Source organism: Coccinella septempunctata, chromosome 5, assembly GCF_907165205.1.
Source record: "Coccinella septempunctata chromosome 5, icCocSept1.1, whole genome shotgun sequence".
NCBI lineage: Eukaryota > Metazoa > Arthropoda > Insecta > Coleoptera > Coccinellidae > Coccinella > Coccinella septempunctata.
Genome location: NC_058193.1, coordinates 29761046 through 29784090, shown reverse-complemented (window position 1 = coordinate 29784090; position 23045 = coordinate 29761046). Strand labels below are relative to the sequence as shown.

The 23045-nt window shown below is 37.4% G+C and overlaps 3 protein-coding genes across 4 annotated transcripts in view; 2 read left to right on the top strand and 1 right to left on the bottom strand.

Annotated features, from left to right (window-relative positions):
* The window catches only part of LOC123314221 (transmembrane protein 132E), a 65161-nt gene extending 45909 nt beyond the window's left edge, over positions 1–19252 (top strand). The window contains exons 6-17 of the mRNA XM_044899363.1: positions 1310–1517; positions 7909–8052; positions 12152–12354; positions 12409–12724; positions 12971–13162; positions 13223–13619; positions 13708–13862; positions 14064–14464; positions 14517–14794; positions 15476–15763; positions 15864–16036; positions 16087–19252. Coding sequence (XP_044755298.1) covers positions 1310–1517; positions 7909–8052; positions 12152–12354; positions 12409–12724; positions 12971–13162; positions 13223–13619; positions 13708–13862; positions 14064–14464; positions 14517–14794; positions 15476–15763; positions 15864–16036; positions 16087–16101 — 2770 coding nt within the window. The 3' untranslated portion in view covers positions 16102–19252. The remainder of the gene's footprint in view (positions 1–1309; positions 1518–7908; positions 8053–12151; positions 12355–12408; positions 12725–12970; positions 13163–13222; positions 13620–13707; positions 13863–14063; positions 14465–14516; positions 14795–15475; positions 15764–15863; positions 16037–16086) is intronic.
* Positions 19253–19388: 136 nt separating this feature from the next.
* LOC123314226 (39S ribosomal protein L16, mitochondrial) lies at positions 19389–20409 on the bottom strand. The gene is made up of 5 exons (XM_044899369.1): positions 20312–20409; positions 20190–20255; positions 19980–20137; positions 19723–19921; positions 19389–19671 (listed from the first exon to the last, which is right to left on the bottom strand). Exons 1-5 carry the CDS (start codon positions 20334–20336, stop codon positions 19412–19414), a joined length of 708 nt encoding a protein of 235 aa, XP_044755304.1. The 5' UTR covers positions 20337–20409; the 3' UTR covers positions 19389–19411.
* Positions 20410–20779: 370 nt separating this feature from the next.
* Positions 20780–22735, top strand: LOC123314223 (testicular acid phosphatase homolog). Of its 2 annotated transcripts, XM_044899366.1 has the most exons (5): positions 20780–20798; positions 20891–20994; positions 21052–21147; positions 21424–21571; positions 21884–22735. In XM_044899366.1, exons 2-5 carry the CDS (start codon positions 20911–20913, stop codon positions 22699–22701), a joined length of 1146 nt encoding a protein of 381 aa, XP_044755301.1. In that variant the 5' UTR covers positions 20780–20798; positions 20891–20910; the 3' UTR covers positions 22702–22735. The 2 variants fall into 2 exon arrangements, with proteins under 2 accessions (XP_044755301.1, XP_044755300.1); XM_044899365.1 differs by lacking the exon at positions 20780–20798 and having other exon boundaries at positions 20821–20994.
* The last annotated feature ends 310 nt before the right edge of the window (positions 22736–23045 follow it).

The following is a 23045-nucleotide window of genomic DNA, read 5'->3' as shown; positions in this document are numbered from 1 at the left end:
GTTGGTGGTAATTTACACATTGAATAAGGTAATTCAAAGTGTGGCAATCATGCACACGTGGGCGGTTATTCACAAATCGTTGGAAGTGATTCACACGTTGATGTTATTCACAGTTTGGAAGTCATTCACACGTTGACATAATTTCACAAATCAGGGGATACTCATTTTGGAAGTAATTTACAAGTTGGAGGTAATTCACAAGTTGGATAAGGTAGTTCAGAGTTCATAAGTCATTCACATGTTGACAGTAATTAACACGTTGAATGAGGTAATTCACAGTTTGGAAGTAATTCACAAATTGGAGGTAATTCTAACGTTGGAGGTTATTTATACATGTCGGAAGTAGTTCAAAAGTTAGGAGTAAATCACACGTCCGAGATGAGTTAATACAGCGTTACTAAGAAGTAAGAACTGAGACTTCAGAAATGAACCAATATAATTGACAGATGCCATTCCCGAGAAGGTCTTCTGTGTCTGTTTTTACACAAGAACCCTAAATATACTCAATCTGAAGTTTAATTTCTGAAAGCTGCAGTTTTGTGAATAATAAACTCTGGAATACAAAAGACAATTCCGTCCAAAATCATTTGGAATGTTGACAAATACCTCCATCCGCCCTTTCGAGAAAACTCTCCAAGTTATAATGAAACGATTATTATCGATATCATCTGACCTAGAAAAATCACGATTTCTTTTTATGATAACAACGCTCCCAGCCATCATTATAAAGGGAAGAAAAATGCAATATAATGCTACGTTATAGGTACTTAGCGAACGAAAGCAGAGCAGAGTTTTATGTCATCGGAATGATGGCCAATTCAAGAGGGGGGAATTCGATTGGTGATTATTCTGCGAAACGTTGACGACGATGAAAATGGCTGATTGTTGGGGGATTAAATTCGATTGTATAGCGAGAAGCCAACGCTCACCCCACTTAATTATGGTAATTTATGTACTGTTCGGCTTGATATCCTGGCAAATGGCTCTGAAATCAATCGGCATGTTCGTAAGACAGTTGGCATGAAGAATTCATTAGAAAGTTTTTCACCCATCTGATTCGACAAGTTCATCTGCGTGTACGTGTACGTTTCTAGAAGTTACAACTCTTCTTCGTGGCGTTTTTACCCATTTCACAGGGATCTAGAAACGGCACGTGCAGCCTAGGTAGCACATAAGTCTACCTGGCGATAGGTGGCGTACCAGTATGTATATCACTTCATAGATCTTAAAAATGAATGTAAAAAAAAATTATCCCGAATCTGTAGATTCCGATAGCTTCCAAAAATAACTCAATTATTTATTTCTTCAGGGTTTTGGAACTCTTCACGTGGCTTGTGGAGGTTAGCGAGGATGCTACTGAACTCTACGAGGGAACTAGAATCGTCTGGACAGCCAGATACGAGCCCCATCAAGACGAACAAGATGGCGTCGAAAGTCATAGAACGGAAGGCAAGAAATCGACGACGCGGTTCGAGGTGCAGAAAGATGACATACAGGCTGTTGTCCCCATCAGTAAGGTAAGAAGAATAAGATAGTTTATGTCTTTAATACTTTATTCGACTATTTTTGTCGATATACCTCCATTTTGATCATAAATCTGTGGAAATACTACCCTATAGTTTGGGGAGGAGGCAGTATTACTACTTATACTAGCGATCTAGTGTGCCCCTGCTTCTATTTGGAAAATTCCCGAGCTTCGAGGGGTCATCTAAAAACTAATCTGCCATTTAGGACTAGCATCAAATGTTACATAGAATGTATATAGAAATCCCTTTGTTTGAACCATCTCTGCTGGTTGGCAGGATGCTGAAAGTACTGTTTATCACTATAGCTACTACTTTTTCCCATTTTTCTGGTTCATTCAGATATCACTCTCTATAGCTGATTACAATCGCTTAAGCTAATTTCACTCCCTAAATCTTATTAGAATATGCCGCAGAAAAAACCTATCGAAGAAAATGATCCACTATTTTGTTATTTGCCACAGTTATTTCATCACGACAATATTTTTCCATAATACGCTATATTTAGAGTTCTGAATATCTAACTGAAATAATTCTTCGAACGAAAGCATCATTCAGAGCGATTCCATAAACCTTGGCATCATTCATTCACTTTCGGCCTGATAATAGGTCATAAAGTCATCAACAGTATTCCAAACAAAACAGAATTTCGAACAAGAATGAAATTTAGTCGACATCGATCGTACACAAGATGAAGACCGCGTTTTTCCTAACCTTCGCGCTTTCAATGTTCTTCAGCGATGTCCTCGCTGAATGTAACATGTCGTCCCTGTCTAGAATAGACGCTATAACAATTTACAAGAATAAGAAACCGGAGAAACAACGCGGCGTAGATTTCTACCTAATGGACGGTTACAGGGTGATCTACATAACAAAAGCGAACGCCACCGAACTTTGCGAGGGGATGGTGAAGTTTTTCTCGGATCTGGAAGAACTGTACATCATTGGCGCAAATGTGTCCACTATTGAGAAGCAGGCTTTTCAAGATAATCCGAAATTGAAGAAACTATCCTTGGCTGTCAACAGGTTGACCACCATCCGATCGCAGTATGTAAATCAGATCAAGACCCTGCAAGTTTTATATTTGAGCAGTAATGAGATATCCAACGTGGATGCTGACTCTTTCGATGGCATGTCCAGTCTGGAAAGGATCTACTTGAACAGGAACAAACTGCGCGCGTTGAACGGTATGTGGTTCAAAGGCTGTTCAAAGTTGAGAGTGGTGGATCTGAGTCATAATCATATAGCCACCATCCCTCCGAATGCATTTCTAAACATCGAACCCAATTCTGACTCCCATCCGGTACAATACAAACTCAGTTACAACGAAATCGAAGAGATAAGCCCTCAAGCCTTGGATAAAAGTAAGGAGTTTCTTGTTTTGATGATGGACAACAACAAACTGATAGACCTGCCAGTTCCAGTATTCAAGAACCTCCAAGTGAACAGTTTGGTTTTGAATTCCAACAGGATCGCCTGTTTGAGTATGAGTATATTAGAAGGGATGCAGAACAGTTTTATATCTTTGCATTTGGAAAGAAACCCAATTACATGCGACTGTTTTGATAAGTTACAAGAATTCGTTAACGAAACTGAAATTGCCTTTTACTTCAGTACCACTTTTAATTGTAAGCTGCTGAAGCAGATACCTGTTCTGATGAATTGATATGGGTAGTCCACCTCAATGTCATAAACGGACAATCGTTAATTATACCTTTTTTCAAGAAATATCTTCATCGAAAGACAAATAGCATTAGTTTCATTACTTCACAAATAAAATTGTTAGGATCATGACGAGCGAGAGTATGGTAATTTCATATTTATTTTCTATAGTCTGTTAAGAGTTATATTTTAATAAAAGAGATACTTTTGTATTAGTTATCCTTCATTTTTACTTTTCCTCTATCAGAAACATTTAACGTGCGTTAAATGGAATCTTGAAGGTTGATGTTCTGTGTTTAAATGTAATTCTTATCTTCTGCTGTATCAGCGGTTTATAGCAAGAACTATGTAGGTTGGGATTAAGTACGGAACCAAGTAAATATCTTCGAAACGGAAGGGGTGATATTTATCAAACTTTGCAGGTAAGTACAAAGACACATAACGCATTTGATGCTTTACTCTTTGTTACTACTGTGCTTTCTGTTTCACTGGAATTACTTCATCCCAACCCTCTATACAGTATACTAATACTTCACCGTATTGTAATCTTCATAAGATGTAAGGTGTTCAGGTGTTCAATGAAACTGCATAACATACTATTACCAGACTTATTCATTGGCCCTTCAAAAAAAACTAATAAACTTGCAGTCTAACGCCCAGTTGCAGTGTAGTCCATTAATATTTCATGCCCCATTAAAATTTTAAACTGCCATTTTTTGAGGGACCAATGGAAGATTAACATTTTGATGGAGTATTAAATTTTACTCTCGTTCAACTGGACGTTAGTATGCCTTTCAACAGTTCCCCCTAATTCACGAACTTCGAAGCACTCTACATGTCTTGTTTTCAAGTTGCAAACAACTTTAAAATATAAACGCTGTCCCTGCTTCAGGCGAGCTGTGGTTTTGCCATATAGCCACATGATGCAGCGAATTTCGAACAAAGTTGCGGAGTCCGCATAATGCTGTGAATAGCTTGCAACGTTCGAAAATTATGGGTTGGAGGGTGTACTGAAGGAACAAAAAGTAGAAAAGGACGTGTCTCCGCCATCAACATATTATCCTGTTCTGGGACACTGCGTTTGACCGTTCGTAAATCTCAATTTCGTGGGCATCTCAGGTTTTTGCTAACTATTAAATTTGGTTTTTGGCATTCTAGATATAAATTTCAGCTAACCTGAATCTAACAAGACAATGTCAAAGATGCTTTCTGTGGTATAAGAATATAAAACTAGGCTGAAATATACATATATACACAATTTGTAGATAGGTTTCGAAATTATTGTCCCTCATCAGTACAGTGCAGTGTAACACATCTCAACCGGAAGCAAGGATTTAATGGATTAAATTGAAATATGCTAATCTCAGAATAGAAAGGCCTTTCACATGAGGTATCATTTAACCCATCTCCCCCATTCAAAATATAGGTGTTGGGGTTGTAACACTAACGGTTGAAGCGATACGGTTTTGAATTTGGTCTTAGAAGTTGTCCCCCTGGAATCAAAAATCGGCGTGTCCGAGCGTTTATATGCAGGGAGAGTATTTGACTCGTACAAATTTGTTAACAGTAGAATCTTGAGCTGAAAATACACTTTTTTTCCTATACCATTTTTTCCGATTCGAACCTGCTAATGAGTTGTGCCACCTCTAGAAAAACAAAATTACCTTCAGAATAACTAGCTAAATCTGTGACACTACACATCTATGGATCTTTTAAACAGAGTTCCATTCAGCCAAAGTACCAAATTTTTCAAACTTCACAGATCTTTTCAATTTTTTAATACCGAATTACTGGAAAACGGGTCATTATATGAGAAAATATAAAGAATACTTTTATTTTTCAAAACGTTCAAATACTCATTAGATAGCGCCCAACTTAGTTCCAAGAGTTGGATTCTTTGAATTTTTGGTATTTTCATGGTAGGTACGTTATGGTCATAATGAGAAAACTGGGTGATATCTTGTGTTCGAAAAAGATTAATCATATAAATGGAAAACTATATTCCGAAATTTATTTCATTCGATAAAACCATTTGTGAGATAGAACTAAAAATAACATTTTTAATGGTTTTTCGACAGCCTGTATATTTTAAACCGAGCCGATTCGGAAAAAATGATAAAGGAAAAAAGTGTTTTTTTTGACCTCAAGAATCATCTACTGTTGAAACATTCGTATGAGTAAAAGACGGTTCTGCCAACCTACAGAGCCGTTTACCTCTCAATGGTCCACTATGTGTATATTTCAAAAGGGGGGTTCTCTGCAACCTTATAGTCCTATTGTGCCTACACCCCAATCATAGCTGATTTCACTCAGGAAATTTTTGCTTGGACAACTCAACGTAGGTTGCATTAAGTTCAGCAATGTGAATCGCTTTCAATTCCAACCAAACTTATCGACTCAAACCCAGTATTATAAAAGTTGTAAAATTGTGACAATGGTGTTAAAAGCTTTTTCATATTTCCGAGACTTTCTCGCTTCGGGTAGATGTGGAGAAAGAGGCTTGGTCGGTCAAGTCATGACCCATTGAAGCAGATAGTATTTAAGGAATGATCGATGGAAGACTCTGGAGAATCTCACGAAACACGACAATCTGGTGAATAAACTTCTTTGAGTCTTTGGGTTTTTCTTTGAAAGTTACTCCCCTATATCCGTATCAACCCATGGAGACCAATCTTTAATCCTTTCATTATTTTTGTTGCTTTGCAGAACACCGCGGACATTTTGGCGAAAAAACCTTTTCCCCAGCCTTGCCCATCCACCCCCAAATCGCCATTAAACCCACCCAACGACATCCCCGAAATTCCACATCTGGAGTCTCGATAACCTGCTGCATTATGAAAACCCGTTAGCGGGCCCTCGCTCCCGGACGTAGCGTCGCGACGCCCATAGTCTCTATCGGATAGGATTTCCAAGTCGAATCATCCCGGACGGCGCGGGAGGGTGGGTGGCGTCCCGATATATACATCCGGGAACCGCGGGCAAATCTCCGGGGGCACTCGGTCGTGAAATTGTTTCACAAACGTGATACGTAACCCGTCCTTGCGCCCGCCTGCATATTATCGAAAAAGCGTTACGTCCGGTGGAATGGGCCGCTAACGCGAGGGCTGTTTGTGGCCCTTATCCGCCGAATGATACAGATCTCTCCACGTTATACATTTCAGTCTATTATTTCCACTAATGAGCTCGAGAAACCGCCAATCTGTCAGTTGAAGCAAAAGAATTCTCCAACTCTTAGACTTGAACGATCGATTAAACCGGAAAAAATTCTTAGTGTCAATGTACAGGGTGGCAAATTTCGATGTTTTAGCACTACAGCTTTTGAACCAGAGGAGATAGACAAAATCTGATACCCCATTCTCGTTCTCTTTTTCTGAGGAACTAACAAGAGTAGTAGTCATTTTTGGCCACCTTCTTTTGTTTTCGAATTATAAGCGAAAATTGGAATAAAGGCGATTTCGAAATAAATTTATATCTCCGCTAATACTCTGACATTGAAACATTATACAGGCACTTTTTTAAGTAGAATCCAGTGGCTTGCTTGCCTTTCCAGCAGGATTTTTAATTACGAAGCTATGACCCTAAGTTATGTTGTTTTAAATGGGAACACTAGATTTCTGTTCAATTTTTTGAAAGCTTAATTTTGAGTGATTTCGAAAATATATAACATCATATGGTTTGTTCGAAAACAAAGATATATAACAAAGTTACACTTTTTTAAATGTAAACCTTATATTTGACCTCAAAAATGGAATGGCAAGCTCAAGTTATGATGAGTTTCTTCAGATTATTTGATAGCTCAGAAACACCCTTTACGAGATAATGGCGAAAAATCAATAATATGGAGTTTTTTTAAATAGCAATTAATGAAGAAACTAGTTACGCCAGCGATACAGACAGAATTTGTTCGAGTAGACAAGTTGGCTACTCCTACATATAAAAAAAATTTCAACTCTGGAATATACAGAGTGATCATAATTAATTCTCAAACATCAACTACAAATAATCGTCGAAAACTTTCTTATTTCAAATTGCACACCCGATATTTCTATATCTCGTTGAACGTAAAAATTAATTTCGAAACTATCTTCATAAAATTTTCCTACATCTAAACCTGATAGTTTCTGAGTCATTTTCGATTTTTAATTCATAACTAGTAAACCATTTTCGCCATTATCTCGTAAATGGTCCTTCTAAGATATAAAGTGATCTGAAGAAAATCATCATAATTTGAGCTTGCCATTCCATTTTTGAGGTCAAATACAGAGTGTTACATTTAAAAGAGTGTAACATTGGTCTATATCTTGACCCTGTATATATGACAATAATTTTAAATTTTGCTTTTGAACACCCTACACACACCACAGGAAAAGATTTTCAAAATATCTTTATTCACTCCCTCAAAATGAGCGCCGCATCTGGGGTGGGCCACTCGGTATAAGGAAAAACTGTCTATTTTAGTCGAGCCTATAAATGCAGTTCACTAGCCCCGGCTATGTCGCCGTAGTTGCCGATTTCCAGAGCTCTACAGGAGTGTTAACTGTGTTAACGATATCCATATCGCTATCACTATATATTATTGATTATTATGAACACTATTATTCAAACCACGTTCTTCATTCACTCGGAGACTCTAGCGTATTTTAAATTTTTTCCTACCGATTGTCAACTGTATCCATGCAAATAAAAATGTTGTATGTACCTTCATGATTGATTTTCCTTTCAGAACTGGGAGGTGTTGAACACGGCCGTTCTGACGGGCAGACAGGTGTCGCAAGCCATGAAAATATTCATAGTTTCCCAGGCAGGAAAAGCCGCCGACGTTACGTTCCAAGCGTCGTGCCATTCGGAGGACGACAGTGTGCTGAAGGTGAGTTATGGGGGTGCAAAAAATTACGTTTCCGTTGCCTGAGGATTGAAATACTCTCGACGTCATTATGTGCGCCAGGAAATTTAAGGTTCGAAAAGTGTCTGAGGAAACAGTTCGGGTGACTTGGGACGATTTTGAAATTCAACTTGTCATATTTCAAAAACGGGCACCTATTTTCATGTGAGAAAGGGGTTCAAATGTATTTAATGACTCAGACTATTGATTAGGATATATACCATGCTTCAGAATTCGGATATAAATTTTGAAAAAAATAAAATACTTGTTCACCCACCGATTTGGGAGGCTTGGGACACAAGTTGAAATCCATTGATTTCTCAACTCTTCAATGAAATAGGTGATCGACTTGGACGGTGTATAGTTTTGAAAAATTATAATTTGTGATTATATAATTGATATTCGGTAAGGAAATTAAATGATAAACCCTTATTACAGCTAAAGTGAATATATTGCATCTCAAATGTAAAAAAACTAAACAAAACAAGGCAACTTTGATTTGTTTCATTCTTTGGTGATTTATTTGTGGAAATAAAGTTAATAATAATATCCTGCGAAAAATCGGTATATTTCCTGCTGCCAATGAGCTGCTTGTATCTATTCGGCATTGTCCCATGTCACCCTATGAAACAACAAAATAAATGAATGAGATGCGTGTTGTTGATTTGTAAACAACCTTGTTTCATGACATATCTAATATCCCAATATCCCACGTATCCAGAAAAAAATTACACATGCACAAAGTGAAACACATGTACAGGACACTAGAAAGTATAATGGCCATAAAAAACGCGCTTTTATTGAACTGAATTCGTTAATTTTTCCTGTCAATTCAAACGCTCTGGTCACGGCAAACTCAGCAGGAATTAATTGGTTGAACTAACCGAACAGACGCTACACAATCTTATCAGTTTGTCCCTTCACTCATAAATGGTAAGAAACAAAGAAATCTGCAAGGGGGGTAATTGTCCCAAAGTTACAGGACTGTCCCGAGTCACCCGAATCTATCGGTATATCGAAATAAATCAGAATATTCGTAGATTGAGAATCGGACAAAAAAAGCCGTTAGAATTTTCGATATGTTCAAAACATTTTATTGTTTCAATTAAAAAAAAAAAAAATGATCATCCGACTATTGATGAAGGTGAATTGGTTCACCCGAAGATGCTATTGTGAAAGCGAAACATGTGTCGTGGTTCGAAAGCTCATTTTTGTGGAAATCATATGTTTTTAGTTCAAATGTCTCTCAATTTCATCAACGAAAACCTGAGAAAATTTCCCATTTTGGGCACCTCATATCTCATAGAAGGGGTGCATGTTAATTTGTTTTCGGTCAAGGAATTAAACCACAATAGGAAATTCAATTCATTCGATAAAACCGTTTTATGAGAACTAAAATAAAATTTTTTTATGGTTTTTCAACAGACTTTATCTTCTGAACTGAGCCGATTCGGAATAAAATGGTAAAGGGAAAAGTGTTTCTTTTGACCTCAAGAATCTACTGTTGAAATATCTGTACGCAGTACGAATCAAAGACCCACCCTGTATAAAAACCTTATCCTAATCGAGAATTTAAAGTTTTTTTCGAGAATTTTCTCAACAATAACCTATATTTTTCTCGTAGAAAATTCACCACGTCTACAGGTGTTGTTGAATCAAATTCCTTGGCTTATCTAGAAACTCTTTGAAGTTGAATTCTAACACAGTTTCCTATTATGGAATTAAAATTTCCATCCTGGAAATTGCAACAATCGTTCTAGTTAGGATGGGATGAAAACATACAATCAAGCCAAACTTGAAGATTTTCACACCCCCAGCTATCATTAGAGAGAGATATTTTGCTGATTTTCTCGTCACAGGCTGTATTTTGTACTCAATAAGATCAAAGAGTTTACGCAATTGCAAATCGAATTTACATTAGGCTAAGACAAGTTTCATCCGATGACGATGCCAAAAGAGCACGGGCGTAGATAGGTTGGGGACAGGGTGTGCACGGCAGCCTTCTCATACGTTTCGTATGTAACGCCCTGTATCATGGAAACGAAGCATCCCTGGACAAAGACCTTCAGGACCTTTGCGACTTCAAATAACTCAGGGATTAATATCCAGAATTTGTTGGCAATGCGAATGTCGTAAGAAATTACCGCGTGCTTCATGCATTTCTTCCGACTTCCGCATAATTCCCAATCCGCGATTTTTCTCAGCGAAAATTCATTTCCGTCTAATTTCGCGGGGATCAACCGGAACGGCGCGTCGCCGTTTTCCTTATCGCGGGGTCATTTGGTAAATGAGCCCCGGACCGGGATCTGCAAGACATATTTCACCTCGGTATCAGACTTCGACGACGGCTAATGACCCAAACGGGAAACGGCAGGGCGTGGGGTATTATAACGGGAGATGAGACGCTTAAAATATTCAGCGTCTGGCTGTAGCAAGGCCGTCAACTGCTAAAGTGATCAATATTATAAGTCGGGTGGAAGAATTCGGATAATTGTGACCCAATTCCTTCATTCGGTCAGGATTATGAAAAGATAACAATGGGGAATTGTTTTTGGGAATAAGGGTAATCTGAGGTTTTCAGACTTATCTGAACGGATTTCAGTTAGAGTCAGAACTGATGAAATCCCGAATGCCAATTAAAATCCTAGCTCTTCTACAATCAATCCACTAAAACGACTTCCAATGCCAAAAACCTGCAATACAACTGCCGACCTTTGAAAAGGCTTCAAACTCCCAGAGCCTGGAGTGGAACTTGACAAGTGCTGTCGCTTTTTGATGTCCCGTTGAAAAAAAATAGCACCCATAACCTTTCAAAAGAGCTACCTGCCTCACATCCGTTGATATGAGTCCAATTTTTTGGAATATGACTCAAGCTTTTCAAAACGCTTAATCGTCTAAATTAAATCACAGGCTTCATTTCAACGCTCCTACATGATGTTTTCTAATTGAGTGTCAATATTTATGAGAGTGATTTTTCGGCCTATTCAAAAAAAAAAACTTTATATGAACATATGTTCTAAACGTCTTACCTTTTGAGATACAGGGTGGTAAAGTTTTCAAAAATAAATCATTTATTATCAATATCTACAATATCACTTCAAATATTTTAATGAAATTTGTCATACATGTATACTATGAATCAAGAGGCATTTTTTAATGTATCCCTTTTTTCTCAATTTCCACCAGTGGCGTTCGTACGTAATTTGATCTACCTATTTTGGCAGACATTGATGGTACGCCACAGATTTTTCCTGAAATAAAAATTATTTTTGAAATTCCCAATCATTTCTTACCAAAGTTGATCACTTGACTTTTTTCAATCCGATGCACGGTTTCCGCTTAAAAAAATAAAAACCGTTTCTCTACATGATCATAACAATATTCTTAATACATAGTTACATATGACAATATCACCAGGCAGAGACATACGTAGATTTTTTTAGGTGAAACCCGTGCGTCGGACTAAAAAAATTCAAGAGATCAAATTTGCTCATAGTTGCATACAGTCAGTGGCGTGCCACTGACTGTCTAAATAATACCACCCTGTATCTCAAAAGGTGAGACGTTTAGGACATATGTTCATATGAAGTTTTTTTCTTAAAATGGGCCCAAAAATCACCCCCATAAATATTGACATTCAATTAGAAAACACCCCCTGTATAACTTCATTTCAAAATAACATCCAACGCCCATAACATGAAATAACACTTTCAAAAGTGATGGTGCTTATTCCAACATCCTTTAAAGGGCATCTTACTTCGCAGAATCCCTGTTTAGCATTGTCATCGCATCACGTATAAACAGCTGGAACGATTCTATTCATTTTTTCTTCTGAATCTTCCTCTTCGTTTGTAGAAAGTTTTGAAGGAGGAAAAATTCGGAAAAGTTTCCTGAGAAGCTGAGAAAATTAAACGAAATTTGAATTTCTTGCGCAAGTGTTTGTTGGGTAGTCTACCCTCCACAGACAAGTGATTGACACTTGCTGGCGGTTGACAGTTGACTAATTAACTTTGAGCAACACGAACTGAATCAATTTTTTTAACGAAAACTTCACTTTTTCATCCTATTCTTACTTAATTTCCAGGTTTCCTCGTCATGCAGCTCTGTGTACGTGGACGGCAGTGAGGCCCGTGGTTCTGTCAACGGATCGGTGCTAGTAAAATACGGAACTTACACGGGACTGGCTAGGTTCACCGTCTGGATGCCGGAATTTCCGTTAGAGCTACAAGTAGCCGATTTCAAGCTGTCTCAGATCAAATCTTGGCGTGTACCAGACAGCCATCCCAGGTGAGTAGCGGAGGGTCAAGTAATTCTCGGAATATCGAATTTTTTCCATTTTAGCAACGTGAAAACGAGGCGGAAGAAGAGATCTTACGGGACCTCTTGGTCGAGCACGAGTAGCATCGGGGAAGATTTGGGAAACGTTGTGGAAAAGCCGTTTTGCAGGCTGAGGTATCAGCAGACGCCGGTGGATGTTTACGCCCATTTCATGGCTGTCGATCAGGAGTCTGGCAGGGTGAACTTTCTGATCAACAGGAGGACCTGGCTGAGAGTAACGGACCTTGTGCTGCCGTTGCTGCGTGTGAGTGATTTGAGGATAGCCAGTTTACATGGAAGAATACTCCAAGGACGAAGCATGGGACGAACGGAAGTGCAAGTGAGTATGGCTGACAGAAAAAAAAAACATCAAAGTGAGAAAATTTAACAATTCACCAATAAAATTGATCGAAGTTGTCACCATTACTTTGATTTACACTTGGATAACGAACAAGCACTTTCAACGCCGTGTCTCAACTCTTCTACTCTGCTCCTCCCTTACCACCCTTTCCAATTTCACGATAAAGAGTTGTTGCACAGACAATCATTTATGTCTTCTTATGTTTAAATGATGGATATCTTTCAGGTTCTTTCCCCGATAACAGGCAGAGTGATAGGCGCCAAAGAAATCCGAGTAGTGAATGATAAAATCTTCATTACCAAACTATCAGTCGAAGTTGTTTCTGGGCTTCAATTGAACATCTCCCCGGACAGTTCCATCGAAAACGGATACGTAGCGGAGACCAGCGTCACCAGGAAATTAACTGCGCAATATCAGGTCAGTAATCAACCGAAAATTCTTCGCCGGATCTCTTCTAACAAAACATTTCGTACGTAGGAGGGACTTCTGGATATCGAGCTAGAGTTTTCCGATGGATCAAAAACCCCGCTTAGGGATATTGCAGACAGTGATTATCATCTTCTGGTAGACAGTACAGATCCTGAAGTAGTTGCTTTCGCTCCCATGGTAGCATCTCATCATCCACGGGTGATTGCAGTAGGTGAAGGTAGTGGGGATCTGCTCCATGTGACCCTGCTGTTGTCCGAAGAGTGTCGCATGTCCTCCAGGTCTAAGGTGAAGAATGCTGGGCCGTTAGCGCAGGCTTCAGCGAACGTTATCGTGGATTTCAGCTCTAGCGATTTGCCCCATAGGCCAGATATATTACAGAACGATGGTGGAGTATTTGGCGGTACCAAAGGTGGGATGTTCCAGGATCTCCAGGACATACTGAAAGGTGATTTACCTTCTTTTTAGTATTCTGTTCAATACCTGAAATATTTGATCTTTTATTAACTTCGACTGTGTCTTTTTTATCGTAATAGGAAACTCTCTACAAGAAGACTTAAGCCAAATACCGAACGTGCAAGCGCGTCAGTATAGTTCGACTAAGAACAGTCACAAGAGGAGGCATGATGACATGAATCCTCTTGAAATCAGTATGTACGTTCTTCTGGCTGCTTTCTGTTGTGCCATTGTTGTAAGTATAATTTCAATCTGTATTTTAAGTATTATCCTCCCTCGATTCAATGAAAACCCGCTGGCGGTCGAACAGTATTTCTTCCTTGGCTTCACACTTTATTTAGGTACAAAGGACGAAAAACTGTCCTCCTTCTCCAGTTCCTGGGTTTTCTTTTCGTGCTTTGTGATATCATGCATTCATGATTGTTTTTCTTCCTAGGTTTTCGTCATTTCCTGCGTAGTATACGCATCGAAGTACAAGCAGCTCGACCAGAGTGTAACTCAAGGTATCCGAGCATCACCAGTGTCACCAAGTGGTTTACAAAAGGACTATAATCGAAAAAGAGAAACCGTCACCAACGCCCACGACTGGGTTTGGCTGGGACGGTCCACGGTCGATAGTACAAACAGAAACTCTACAGTCCACAACGGAAACGCCGGCACAGAGATGAGGATAACCTCTAACCCCCTCAATGCAAACTACTTCGACCCTGATGATGCTCTGGCCAACAGCTTCAGTAATCCAACGCACATAGAACTACCGAGCGCCAGCGCCAAAAGAACCGTTGATAGCACCACATACTGTAGGAGTAAAACGACAGCGGGATCCTCCAAAGATTGGTGAGTGATGGAAATAGAAGTAAACGTAACGATATTGATGGATTTTTTTCAGGAATAAGCCAACAGCACCTCCGCCTCTACCACCACACGGTGTACCTGTGGAAGCCGCAGAACTAAGTCCTCCGCCGTCTTATGATAAGACTATGAATGCGAATCTTGCGAAATCTGAAGAATACAGACCCCCAGTACCACCGCACAGAAATTTGGCAACTCCCAGTTCCTCAACGGCTGATACCTCGAACCAGCTGAGGAAACATCATCACCGTCACCATCACCACAATCGGAATTCCAGTGATGGTAAACTGCCTCCTCGGCTAGCAAACGATAATGGTAAGTAAACAAATGGCAAGTACAGACAAGTGCAGATTCTGTGGAGAGGGGGAAAACAATCAGGTACACCTGATGACGGTAAGCCTTTCTATGGTTTGGGCGAGAAAGTAGAATCGATGAAGCCATCCAAGATATTCGAGTTCATTAGAACTCTGTAAATTTAAGGCTAGCTATAGAAGACGTAATGGCGAAAACAGCTCTGGGGAGAGCACAATAGATCCTAAGGTCGCCGTGCAAAGCAGCCCCTCTTAAAACCTACAATCTATAGAGTCTAATGATCTTCAGGTACTGAAATGCCTTCAAGGAGGTTATAACTTTCTCGATTCCATAACTGTCTGGAGTTTTTTTCCAGTTGGCGTTCGGCAGATTCTACTGAACCCTTAGTTCCTAACCTGGGGATCATTTTACCCGAAGGGTAGAATTGAATATTCTGAGGGGTAAAATACAAGTTTTGGTTAATCGACTACGCACCCTTTTTATAGTTTTAGAGCACTTACTTTTGCGTCAACTGTGTGTTGCGTTGCCTCTAAGGAATCCGAAGGATCTGTAGCATATCCTTTTACTATTAGGATCCAGATAATACAGAGGCATATCTTCCTAAACGGTCCCTTATTATTCATTACGCTTCGTTCTAAATCGAAAGCTCATCAGCTTCTATTCAGGAATCTTTTTTCACTGCAGCTTGTAACCAACCGATTACGGAATACAACAGACCTTCAGATCCCAACATCGTCAACAGAGATTATGGCTTGAGAGATTTTACGCCTACGAACAGAACTAGCGAAGATGACGTTCAAGATTTTGTGTCGGCAGTTAACGGCAACGACTTGAACGCTTTCGAATTCGACGACGAGCCAAGGGAAAGCGCCAGCGCAACTGAAGAGGTGAAGATGCGGCCGAAACCTGCAGATAATGAAGAAGAGGTTCAGTTTGTTCAATATCCCGGAGACATCAATCCCAACAAAAACGGTAAGGACTTTTAGAACCGATCGTTACTCCCCAAGTGATTCATTGACACCATCCACAGATACCTTTTGATCACAACTGAAACTTAATTTTTCTGGTACAGCTAGGAACAGTGCGGAAATAAAAAGGGCAACTATCGTAGGTAATCCAATGTTTAGCAGCAACAATCAGAACCAAACAAATTCTATAACGCCACAGGCCGACTTACCCGGTTTGGACGATCTTCAGTTGGACATGGATTACGACCAAATCATGCACTACTTCGAAAATCTAAAGGTGAGCGTTGAAAGTTTTCGAAAGGTTCGAAATTAAAAGAAATTTTCTAGGAGTCGAATGCCTGAGTAGAAGCGATCATTGCAAGGATCCGTGACATACTAATGTCATTCAGCGAGCAGTACAGAGCATGCGCCTTGAACGGGAATCTCAACAGTCCCGACACAATCGCAAACGCTAATGAAAGTTTCGAGTATTTCTTCGACTATCTCAGCGAGTCTTATGCCTAATCAGCCAGCTGTATGAGCAACGTATGTAAAAAGAGCTTCTAGTGTTATTTGTTTATCTATACCCATATCGAGACTATCTGTTCGCGATCTTATGTTCAGCAGATGTTTCACTGAATGCCTGTATCAAACAAGGAATCTGAAGATTTAATCAGCTACTCCATTAATCTGTCCGTCGAAAAATATTATGATTAATACATAACCTTTCTTCAACTTCTTGTGATGGACCTTTTCTAAACGGAAAAAAAATTATGTATATTTCGTTTTGTATTCGTTTTTTTCGAAAACCCAATTCTGAAGAGGTTGGATCCCATTTGGCCAATTCCTGTTGTTTGATGTAGACGGTCCTCATCTCTTCAGATTCGTTTTTACTTTCCAATCTTTCCATATTATAAACTAAAGAATCAAAGCAAGGCAACAATAAATGCTCGTTTAGAATGGCAATTTGGTATCAAGTCATCATATGCGTATCATCACGCATTCACCTATTTTTTTATGAAATAGGTGTGATCTGGGAGGACTATGAAAGTATTGAAAATATTATTGCTTCATCGCTGAACACCAGACCAGAAAGAAATTTTTATGGCCGAAAATTGGATATGCCACCAAAGAATGAACAGATTTGCGATTTTCATTAGTAATTTATAGTCATAATCTGTTCATATCTTTGATGAAATTATTTCGTTAGCAAGAATGGGTATTAACAACGAAGTGTCTAATCATGGATATTTGCAGTGATCGTAAAATATATCTAGTCAATAAAATAAATTATAATAAGCTTTATATTTTAACATATAATGTAATAAATGTATTCTGAAAGAATTCCTCCAATATAAAATGTTTAAATTTGCACAAATATGGTTCCTGGTAATAAGAAAAAAAAACAATTCTATATTTGAAGATTTGTCACTTAATCATATTGTTTATGATGAGAAATATGATGGAGGAATTAGATAATTGGGTAAGCATCACCGAATACAGAAATTCAATGTTACCAATAACCTTTTCAAATATATCCTACACCCATCTTTTTTCTTCCATTTTTTTTTATCTTTATATCTCAAACATCAAATTACTTCATCATATTTCGCGAGATATTTATTTTAGTTATGTAAATTTATGTAAACTTGTATATAAATTAGGTGTAAATCCCTGACTGATACTTGAAAAGGGATAAGTTGGTTTTAACCAACAAGTATTATGGCTGATGCTTTCTGGGTCAGCAATTTTTTTTTGTACTCATAAGCACACAGATGTGAGAACATTTGTTAATTCAGTAACAATAGACTGCTTAGATTATTGTATTTAAGAAAATATTATTTTCTAGTCTTGAAGAAACTGTGTAAGAAATATTGAATGTAGTATTACTTGAATGTTAGTAAGCTTTCCAACTGAAAATTGCTTTCATTTTGTAAAGCGATGTACCTATATTCATTCCAAATGATCCTCACCGTTCACTGATGATTTGAAGTTTATTTCATTATGACCCAAACCACTTCTTATGTTTGAAATTAAGAATGAAGCATTTCAAGAAAGTCGATGGAATAAATATACTCCACGATATTTCGGATTTTTTCGATTAATTCTTCACTTGTACATTGATTTCTTATCATTTAGAAGTTTTATTTATGTTAATCTCTGCTAGAATTCCAACAGATTGAATTTTTCATTATACAACTGAATCAGTTGAAGAATTTTATTCAATTTTGACAATGAAAAGTAAAGCATCATAAATCTCTAGAGGTTTTTACAGAAGAGCTGAAAGGACATGCAGGAGAATATAATTGCCGGCTGAAACTGACAATTATACATAATTGACTGTTCAAACTGACAATTATACATAAATAATTGACAGTTCAAACTGACAATTATACATAAATAATTGACAGTTCAAACTGACAATTATACATAAATAATTGACAGTTCAAACTGACAATTATACATAAATAATTGACAGTTCAAACTGACAATTATACATAAATAATTGACAGTTCAAACTGAAAATTATACATAAATAATTGACAGTTCAAACTGAAAATTATACATAATTGCTAGTTCAAGTTAGCAATAATACATAATTGCCACCACAAACTGGCAATAACTTATGAATAATTGTCAGTTAGAATTAGCAATGATGTATAATGATCAGTCCAAACTGGCAATTAGGTATAGAATTGATAGTTTCGACTCGCAATTGGATGAAACTGCCAGCAAAGATTATAATCTTTGAGTGGCAGTTTGAACTGGCAATTATACCTAATTGTAAAACTGGCAATTCCCCAGTTTGAGTTTTTAGTTGCCATCCATCATACAAAAGTTCCATATCAACATGTCATTTTTGTTCAAAGAATAACATTTCAGCTATTGGTGGGCGGAAAATGGAATTACTGCAGAATCATGAATTATAAAAACCACTGTTAATATATATACAAATATAACTATGTTGAGAATATCTTGCTTGTCTACAAATTAAGTGTTAAAGTTGTAGATATATATATTTGCTGCTTTTACTTCTACATTCCAACATTCAGTTTTACTGTATCAATTATATGAGAATGATAGGATTACTTTCAATACCTGCCTCGATGAAGGCGGATTGAAAATATATTTCATTTACAGAACCACTTTAGAAAGAACCGGAATTTTAACTGAATATTTTGTAAATGAACATATCATGGTGGGAAATCTCTAGTCCATTATGGAGAAAATATGTTTTAACTGGAAATGATGAACGCTATGATTTCTGCATATCAAGAAAACTATGAATTTGATATGGTTCTTTAAAAACTTTTCGCAATACTTTTTGATTCAGCTAGCTCTCCTCCAATTAATTTAAAAGTACTAGAAGTATGGTATTTATTTCATGATAAAATTAGAACTTTAAAAACGAGGAGAAATTGATAAGTTGAAACGAAGACATTCGTTTAGAAAGTTCTGAGCTGTAACAGTACAATATGTAAGTTACCATGAAAATAAACTATTTGTAATTGTCTTTTTATTTCAATTATTCTACCCATCAAAAAACACTGACATTCAGCAACATCTAAAAGTGAATTCAATCAACCTTTATTTGACGTCCCTAACCAAAATATTTTTTTGGAAAAGAGTATATTTAAAGGCTTTTTATGTTTACTCATCATTTTATTAAGGCTTATGTATATTTTCCTAAGAATTTAAAATCATAGGGTGATAGCCAGGTGTGACAACCACCCATATTATTCTGTATCATATATTTCATAGTAAATTTATTCTTATTATTTTCCTGTTCCCATTTCTCATCGGCTTTCATTTGGTCAAGAATCTCTTGGGAAACAGCCATTGCTTTGAAAGGCATCTTTCTAGCTACATCCTCAAGGAAATCTTTAACTTCAGCATATTCACATTTTCCCCCAAGTTCAAAAATTATCCTTCCTAAACGAAAAGAATTTATAATTGTTTTCACCTAATAATTTATTAACCTACCAGCTTTTATGGGAGTAACATAATGATCGATACCCCCTTTACCACCTCCCATTCTTTGTCCTTGTCCTTTCTTTGTCACAGGCTGCCAAGGAGCATCTACTCTCCAAACAGCAAACATTCTATTACTATCCATTTTTCTACCTACTGTAAGACGCATCATCTCAAAATGATTCCATTTTAATCGTCCACCACCCAAAGCCTGGTTTTAAGGATAATTGATACATTACAACTTCCAATTAAAATATTCTGTATCATACCATTATTCCGTACTGTTTATACTGAAGAGTATTGTGAACTTCCTCAGGGCCTCTCATGTACCTCAATCTTTTTTGCATTTTTGGGGGCCTTATGCTAGGAGGAAACTGTGGCACTTTATCGATAAATTTCAATTTGGCTTTCTCAGGTATTTCGATATCTGCAAAGGGACGTTGTTTCACAAGTATTTCTAGTTTAAGAACGATTCTTACGGTTGAAATCTCTTGGACGTGGAAAGTATTTGAATCCCGCTCTTTGCATCAGAGAAATACATGTTGCTACAAAGAAATTGATCAATTCATTATATAAGCAATTATAATTTCGCGTTTCTTACTGCGGAGAAGCTGGCTTGAATTCATATTAATATTGGAAAATTGATTCTAATGATTTCTAAATCTGATGTTTTTAATTATTTTGAGGTTAGTTCGGAAGACATAGAGCAGAGAGGTCCCTGACATAGAGACATCGTTTTGCTGTCCTATTCTTTATAGCATAGCCTACTAGAAGCGAAGCTCTTTTTTAAGAAGAAGATATATCTTCGTATATTACGTATCTACATCTTCGTATATCTTCTTGGTTTCTAGTAGACAAATATTAGTGAATCAATTAACTCATCAATTTTTGTTTAATAGGAAAAATTTTTTTTTTCATCATCAGTACTCAATTGCATTATTATATTCTTTCTTAGGTATACTCGGCTACTGAACTCTAATTTATTGTTCATGAAATGATAATTAATATCTGATTTAATAAGGAAACTGCTAATCCTTATTATCTTCATAATATTTGACCAATTTTATCGATACATGTGGCGGAAAATGGTCTGTACTGATAACATAGGTATTTGGATATCATCATGGTTCAATATTCCTCGAATGTAACCGATTTAATATTAAGTTTCATAATGTTCTAGGTCCTACCTGAATTTGAATTATGATAATACTGAGGGATTTTCTCATAATATCAAATGCATTTTTCTTCTGTGTTGCAGAAGATCAACTTGTAGCTGTTACAGCAGTATGTTTAATTTTTCAACTCCTATATTGAAATTCTATATACTTTTTTCTTTTGTAGCTGATAAGACATGGCTTGAGAATACCTGAAAATTTTTACCCAAATGATCCATATTCTAATGTGTCTTGGCCATTTGTGTTGGGAGATTTAACAAATGTAAGTGTGTTTGTTTTCAATTTAATTTTAAATTTTTTCACACATAAATTTGGAAATGCATCGCTTGCTTGATAGATCTCACACTTAAATTATTTACGCTATTATGTTTACCTACTGCTTTGTATACTCAATCAAAGGAGTTGTAAAAAATTTTTATCAAATTAAAAAACGATTTGGCCAATACAATTTCCTATTATACTTGTATCTCCAACTGTATCAAATATTGATATTTAAAACATTTGTGAATTTTCAATAAGGAATTGTCCTTTCTCTCAGGATGGCGTTGCAGAAATGTACGATACTGGTAAATGGCTGAGGAAAAAGTACACCCCTTTTCTGTCCGAAAAATACGACCCTAATCAAATATACGCCCAGTCCCTAGATTACGATAGATGCATTATGACTGGAGAGGCAACTTTAGCAGGTAAGTCTGGTGGATTTTCCTAAATTCATTCTTGAAAAATTCAGGAATATCAGGCGCTTCAAATTTGTGTCTGAATTTTTTAGCGGCCCAGTACAGCTATTTTTTCTAGTTCTTTGAATCTAAACTAAAAATAAATTAAGTATATTAGGTACGTTATTGCGAAACTGGTCATAAATTGCCAGGAATACATATACATTTTCCAATTTTAGCTATAGAATGATTTGGATCAAGGAAAAATTTCTTTTATTCTTATCAAAAGTTCTGAAAAATTACCAAAAATATTTTCCTTTTTAATTCTTGGATGTTTTCTAGGTCTCTATCCGCCCATCTCGGATGAAATCTGGAATCCGAACATACGCTGGCAACCCACCCCCATACACATATCGCCAGTCAACCAAGACATAGTAGTTAACATGAACGCCTGTCCAACTCGTCTTAACGAATCTGCTATCATAAGGCAAACAAAGACCTTCAAGCAAATCAATGAAACTTACGCAGGATTATTCAATTATATCAGCAATAAGAGTGGTAGTCCAATAGATTTTGCTTCAATGTACCCCTTGTTTGATACGCTTTACAGCGAACTCAAGCTGAACTTAACATTGCCGATGTGGGCTCAGAAGGTCTGGACCAGACTGGTTCCACTAGTCATCCAGTACACAAAGATGGTCTCCCTAACTCCAACCGAGCGAAGGTTACAAGTAGGTCCACTGTTGACCAGAATCATGAACCAGTTCGAGAGTGCGATTAGTGGTAAAGATTTTGGTACCAACAAAACAATATATCGGAAGTACATGTCTTATTTTAACACAGAATGGGTTTTATACGATCTCACATACAGTTTGGGGCTCCCAAGCATATATATACCAGACTTTGGCGCCCTGTATTTGCTTGAGTTGAGGAAAACCCCTGAAGGAAAGCACTACGTCAATATAATATATCGCAGTTCGGCTAAAAAGGGTACCAAGGCAAAACGTGTGGCAATTAAAGGTGAAAAAACCAATCTGAGTTTCGAGAGGTTCAAGGAAATCACGAGACCTTACATGATCAATGGGAAAGAATGGAAGGATCTTTGTGAAAAATTATCTGGGCAGCAGATAAGGATTGCTACCAATGTTCCTATGTCCTGATGGTCAAATTGTTGAAATAAAAGTTTTTAGAATATTTGTTCTTTTGAATGTCTGAAAAGTACACTTCTAACCTAACTTAGATGCCTACGGATTACTCTGACATGACGTACGTACGTGGGCCCACGTCATCATGATTCGCATGATTCAAAAATCTAACGAAGGATTATGCGCGCAAGCTTTCAAACTGGTCTGACGTGACTTTGGACGTGCATTCCCACGTCACGTCAGAGGTCAGAACAATTTGAACGCTTCCGCGCATAGTCCTTCGTTAGATTTTTGAATCATGCGCATTATGACGTGATTCCACGTCACGTCAGAGTAATGTGTAGGCACCTTTACTCTAA

Coding starts and splice junctions, on each gene's coding strand:
- LOC123314226 (XM_044899369.1), bottom strand. CDS start 20,336: ATGAATTCAAGCCAGCTTCTCCGCA. Junction 20,256..20,311: donor TTCAAGCCAGCTTCTCCGCA/GTAAGAAACGCG, acceptor ATTTCTTTGTAG/CAACATGTATTTCTCTGATG. Junction 19,922..19,979: donor ATAAACAGTACGGAATAATG/GTATGATACAGA, acceptor CCTTAAAACCAG/GCTTTGGGTGGTGGACGATT.
- LOC123314223 (XM_044899366.1), top strand. CDS start 20,911: ATGATAATACTGAGGGATTTTCTCATAATATCAAATGCATTTTTCTTC. Junction 20,995..21,051: donor AACTTGTAGCTGTTACAGCA/GTATGTTTAATT, acceptor TTTCTTTTGTAG/CTGATAAGACATGGCTTGAG. Junction 21,148..21,423: donor TGTTGGGAGATTTAACAAAT/GTAAGTGTGTTT, acceptor CCTTTCTCTCAG/GATGGCGTTGCAGAAATGTA.